Consider the following 6,039-nt stretch of genomic DNA (forward strand, 5'->3'; position numbering starts at 1 on the left):
CCAGCTAACTCACTGCACTGAGGCACACAACACTGTAAGGGGACAGATGTTTTGAGAAATTTTGGGGATACATTTGTCTTATTGATAAACACTCAGCCTTGCCCATGGCACAGTTAATGGAAAAAGCATGTCCTGGTTTATGCCAGGTCACTCTTCCTGCAAGACATCACCACACCTGCACCATCCACTTCAAAGAGAAACCTACTTTTGCTAGCTGTATGTAGCTAGGTAAATTGCAACTAGTAACTAGAGTCACTGCTTGGTTAAGACTCCTTTAGCTAAATTAGAATAAGCTTAGGGCAGTTTATAAAAATAACCTGTTTTCCAAAACCATATTACAGACTATTTTTGTGTGTTTTTATTCTGCTAGTTCCTGAAGTCATACAGTAGCCAACCGTTCCATTTTTTTAAAGGTTACGAAATTTTTTTTTTTTTATGAAAAAGGGGGGGGGGGGGGGGGGGAGGGGGGAAGAAAAGAGTTGGCAACACTGAAGCAGTACAGAAAAGGCTCAGCAGCAACGTGAGTTTTCCCACAGAGCACTGCCTGTACCCTGGATTACTTGGAGGAGCAGCCCTACAAACAAAATAGCGGGTCAGTTTCTCTGACTGTACAATCAGCAACTGCTCTGCTGAGATCATCAGCAAGCACAGAAGCATTATGTACATGTGTCCATAGAGATGCTGTCTGCCAACTTAAAAAAAAAAAAAGTCTATTTTAGAGAGGTCAGCTGCTGGGCAGTACTGATTTTCAGTTACTCACACAAGATTTAATAAGCCCATTACCAACAACAGTGAGGATTTTTCTTCATCCAAGCTTAGAGGCCTGATCAGTTTCTGCATAACTGAATAAATATATTATCTTTCTCATGAAAAAAAAACCCACAATCCCCAGTATGAAGCAATTGCACAGGCAAGTACAGACAAGGAGCTGACTCACTGAGACAGCACAATACCTCTGCTCCTGCTCAGAAGTTCGCTGAGCAGGAGGAGAGTAGACCCAGCACGACTGTCAGTTTAACGGCTGCTATTCATAGTGCCACCAACAGCTGCAAAACCATGAAGAATCGTGTCATTTTATACATCTGCTGCTCCTTTGGAGGAAGTTCTGAGCAACTGCAGAGAGAAATGCTGCAGTTGGGGGAAGATGTACAAGATGTTCATAATGAAGATCTGAGAAGAAAACACATGCATAGGCACAGACTACCCCAATTTCACTGTCACAGCTCCCAGTGAAGAGAGGGGAAATTATAGGGGCTCTTCTGAAAATAAATCAGGCCACAAGCAACTTGTAGAGGATTAGGTAGAGTTGGGAACAAAACCATATTTAACTCAGACCTTTAACCACTGAACAATTTCCAAGACCAAGCAGAGGGTAAACCTCTCTGTCAAGATCCTACGTCTGTGCACAAGGTCTGGCACAGGGAGCTCCCAGTCCAGCTGCAGTCTCCATATAGGGCTATAAGACAAAGAAAGAATTCCACGTGCAGTTATAGACTTGAACTTCATAGTCCAAGCTGTTGTCAGCATGGTTTCCAATAGCTCTGACCACCTCCCAGTTCTTATGGTCTCTAATTAGTTCACAACTCTACAGTGCTAAAAGAGCTCACATGGCCACATTCCCCCACCAGGAAACAACTCCAGACATCACGTTACAGACAAAGCCCACAAGCCCACAAAGGTATGGCTCCAGCAGCAGTAGAGAAAACTTTCCAGCTACGGTTTTTAATGAGAAAGCTTATCCAGAAACTCAACAGCATACAATCAATGTAGATTAGTTTGGTATCACTGCAAGCAGGAGGCAGAATATAGAAGAAAAATTGAAGAGTCAGTGTCTACCTTCCATCAAAAAAGAAGAACTTGCCGCGGCCATTCTTTTCTCCATGCACAAAGTTTCCCTCAAATCTGTCTGTTGATGAATAGGTGACTGTACAGAATCCATGTGGCAACCCGTCATCATCTAGATGCCCTGAAACAAAATACAAAGAGCAAAAGAACACATGAAACATTATATGAAATTGCAAACCTGTTCTGATTAGGTAGATGCTTGAAATACAGTAGCTCCCTAGTGCAGAACAGTAAGCCGCGTCCCAACATTCCTGTTAGGAACCACGATCAGAGATTCGGTACAACTGAACTCTGTACTTGTGTAACGCACTTTGCTTAAAATAAAAAATAAAAAGGGTCATGATAAAAGAAAAGGGATGAGAGACAGGAGAGAGAAGAGAAGAATAAGCAAAAAGACGTGTTTCTAAAAGAAACAAAGTTCATACCATTTTAACTTGTGTTAATAGATGTCTTCAAAAATATAATAATTCTTTATCTAAAATATGTATTTCCTGGTGAGAACAGAATAGATTTAGACTTCAGTCCACTGAGTAAGAAAAGGTTTATTTTTTTCTTTTGATAAATGCACGTCTTACAACACTGTGGGTGTGCCACCTCATAGCTATATCCACAGGAATTTAAAGAAATAAAAGCATATGATATCTATAATACTATGACCTTGCAATACGCGAGTCGAGTCGCTATTTCATAGTTTAAATGCTGCTCTCCAGTGCCTTTCTGATGTGTTCACATTACATCCCCCCATCCCGTTCCCCCTCCTAGCCATATCAGCTTTCCCCATTACAGCTGTTGCACACAGGAAAAGTGGTGGGGGGGGAGGCAACACACTTGGATCCTCCTCATCTGCCTGGGTCTGCATTTTACAGAATGCAACTGGCTAACTTCGATTAAGTTAAAGCATAATAAGGCTCCTATTGCATTTCTATCTGCCTCTTCAAAGCCAAAAGAAAACAGAAGAGTGTTTTAAACAATTTTTATTGTCTAGTTTACCTGCGTGAACTCGGAGTCCTCAGCACTGTGTTGGCAGAACATTGCTCCGACTGCAGAATGAAGATGCTCAAGCTCAGCAGGGCTGCTTTCAGCACAGCGATACACCAGGTACAGGTATAACAAGTTCCCACCGTGACATTTTAGCAGGTATAATTTTTGCATGAAAACTGATGGATAAATAAAAGCTAACGTATATTTATGTTCCTCCAAATTTCTAAATAAAACCTGACCTCTGATCCCCTGAGTCTCTTGGTGAGGCACACAAAGCCTAGTAGAGATGAGAGACAGCACACGCATCTACTTCTACAGGCTTTGGATCAAGCTCTTTCCTGACCTAAACTGGAAAGGTTCAACACACATATGGAAAAGCACAAACAAACTCCAGTGTGAGGGGGAGCGATTGCAGCCCAGGCTGATGCAGGCAACAAGAGGCACTTCAGTATTACCAAACCTCGAGTCCTATGCCCAGAGAGAAAACAAGCTGTGCAGACAGCACTGGGAAAAGCCAGCCACCCATGTGGCTTCAGAAATCCATCTATTCATGCCCCGATTACAACAGGTCCACAGGGTTCTGCGAGGACAACGGTAGCCAGAGGGTACATGCACGCCCACGTGTTCTTCTCACATGACCATAAGCTATTGCTTCCTTGGGAGGCTTCACAGCCCCTCAGGGACATCACAGACAGGGCATGGGTAAGGATGCGGGGCAGCATCTGGTTAAGAAGTCCCCTCCTATGTAGCATATGACCTGCCCTAGCCTTCTAATGCCAGAATTATTGACAGAAGAATGCCATACAGCACAGCATGCTTTGTCAGGATATATTTCCAAACTTTTGTCTATCTCAAAGTAAAATTTCATTTACCAAAAAAAAAAGAAAAAGAAAGAGAGAGAGAAAGAGAGAGCAAGACAAAGATAGAGGAAGGTAAAAAAAGAGCTAAGCGAATTTTTCTCAAAGTAACCAAGTAAGGCTGTGCACATTTATTACCCATCTCCTGCACTTGTTACATCAAGTAGGAAAATACACCTAGAAAGAAGGTGTACAGGAGAAAATAATGGCGAGATATCTGAATTCACCCCAGAGCCAATATTCCCCCCCTCCACCCTTTCCACACGTGCTCCCCAAAGTTTCTCTCGCACCTGCTCTGGCACTTGCCTAGCACCCTCTGCACGTAGTGTTGGCAGAAAATTCTTTCCCTTGTCATTTTGTTGCTGGTTTAGGGGCTGACCCCACAGGCCACCACCACGGCAGAGCTGGGTGGCTGGGAGCTGACCTGCCCCGCTCAGGGGTAGCAACCCACCTTGCTTCTTCCAGTTCAGCCACCTCACAAAACACCACCACACTCTTAATTTAAGTTCCCAGTCCAAGCTAGATTGAAAACAGCTAAAAGTTTACAAAGTTAATAAAACCAATCAGACACTGCTTACTGCCCGAGCAAAGAGAATTAACTGAGTAAAAAGAGAGAGCAAAAGTATGGGGAGAAAAAAGCAACATCTCTAAAGGCTTTGAAGAAGAACCCTTTAAAACAGAAAGGGCAGTGTGCTGCTCTCTCCAAACAGAAGACAGGCTTTTTTCCCCTCCCATTCAGTCAGGACACCCCTTTTTGTACAAGGGAAAACATTTAGCAATTACATCAATTTAACGAAAAGGTCAATGAAATTTCTGATGCGGACACCTCTTCTGGAACAAAAACAACTGTAAAGGCTTCAGTTTTATCAATATGGGAAGGGTATACTGGTGTAAGTTAACAAACCCAAAACAATACAAGTACCGGTTTTCCCCTCGCTATATGAGCAAAACTTTTCTAAAACACTTGGATTAAAAAAAAAACACACTGACAGTATTGATATATTATATTATTAAAACAAATAAACAAACACAACTTTGTTCTTTGTGGCCATCTAGTTTTGTCAAGATTTTGCTGGAATGTAAAGCCCAACACAAAAGCTGCCACGCTTATACACAGTATGCATGTCAGGACATTTGCACGCTAGGATACAGGCTATCCCAGAGATTTAAATGGTCAGCTTTGATCTGATGGCCTCTATACAGAGTCTTAATCTCAGCCACAGTACAAAGAATTCAATTCTTCTAATATGCCAGAGATTTTCCCCTACTGAAGAAAAAAAAAATATCCCCCAACAAAACAAGAGACATTCAGTTTCTCTTAGTCAATAGGGGAAAAAAAGATAATTTCAAGTTTAGTTACATAGATGCAACTTTTCCTACATGGCTGAGGCCTTAGGCTCTAATTCTCTTCCTGGTGAAGCCAATGGAAAAAATCCACGTTATTTCAGTGGGAGCAAAGCAGAGTGTTCCACTTCCCTTTCTCAACTCTCCCCTCCATTTGTGAAAAGAAACCCACAATGTCTAAACGTGTTTTTAAATTATTGTAAAAACCTCACTTTTGTTACCTCTTTAAGGTTCTCTCCAGATATCCTCTTAAGCTCAGACAACGAACTTTTCAAGAAAAGGAATTACACTAATAGGGACTAATTCACAATGCAGCACTTACCAAAATCACCGACGTGTGCAAACCAAAGCTAAAAGGCCTTTACTGTCAGTATTACTATTACTTAACAGAAGATGTAAAGTGTGTATCATCAATAAAAGATTCTGGCCACAGAGATGCCAGATGGATTTTTTAGGAATAACAACAACAAACCAACCTCTACCCCCCCACCAAAAAAAATTAATAAAATACTGTGTTCATTTGTTATATTTCTAACTTCCTTTGGGTAGGTGCAAAAAAAAGCCCCCAGCCATCCTATTCACCCCGAAAGAGCGCCCTGCTTCCGCATCACTCAGAAAAACACATATTTCATATACACTGCTGAATAATATATGCTTTAAAAAACTCCTTTCCTTGGCTGACAGAGACGCTAAGCAAATCCACGATACGGCAGAACACTCTACCTGTGATACGAGGATCAAAACCTACGATTCTCTGCCTATGACACAACCGCAATCCGTAGATGTGAGGCGCGGGGAGGAAAGGGAGGGGAAAAGATGCGCCTATTCGGGCACAGAGCACACCCCATCCACGGCACCGCGCGGCCGAACCGCCTCACCCCCCTCACGAACCGCCGTTTCACACAACAAAGCTTCTCTTCGCCTCTGTCACCGCACACCTAGGCCAAAAATCCAGACCCTGGCAGCGCCGGCGTCGCTGGCATCCGCCGTCAGACCGAGCCGCCGCGCTCGG

At 42.8% G+C, this 6,039-nt stretch overlaps 1 protein-coding gene across 1 annotated transcript in view; it reads right to left on the minus strand.

Moving 5' to 3' along the window:
* SETD7 (SET domain containing (lysine methyltransferase) 7) overlaps nt 1-2,590 on the minus strand; it is a 12,741-nt gene extending 10,151 nt beyond the window's left edge. The window contains exons 1-2 of the mRNA XM_009892176.1: nt 2,581-2,590; nt 1,837-1,966 (exon numbers count right to left, since the gene is read on the minus strand). Coding sequence (XP_009890478.1) covers nt 1,837-1,966; nt 2,581-2,590 — 140 coding nt within the window. The remainder of the gene's footprint in view (nt 1-1,836; nt 1,967-2,580) is intronic.
* Nucleotides 2,591-6,039: the final 3,449 nt, after the last annotated feature.

Source organism: Charadrius vociferus, unplaced genomic scaffold (genome assembly GCF_000708025.1).
Source record: "Charadrius vociferus isolate BGI_N301 unplaced genomic scaffold, ASM70802v2 scaffold199, whole genome shotgun sequence".
NCBI classification, from domain to species: Eukaryota; Metazoa; Chordata; class Aves; order Charadriiformes; family Charadriidae; genus Charadrius; species Charadrius vociferus.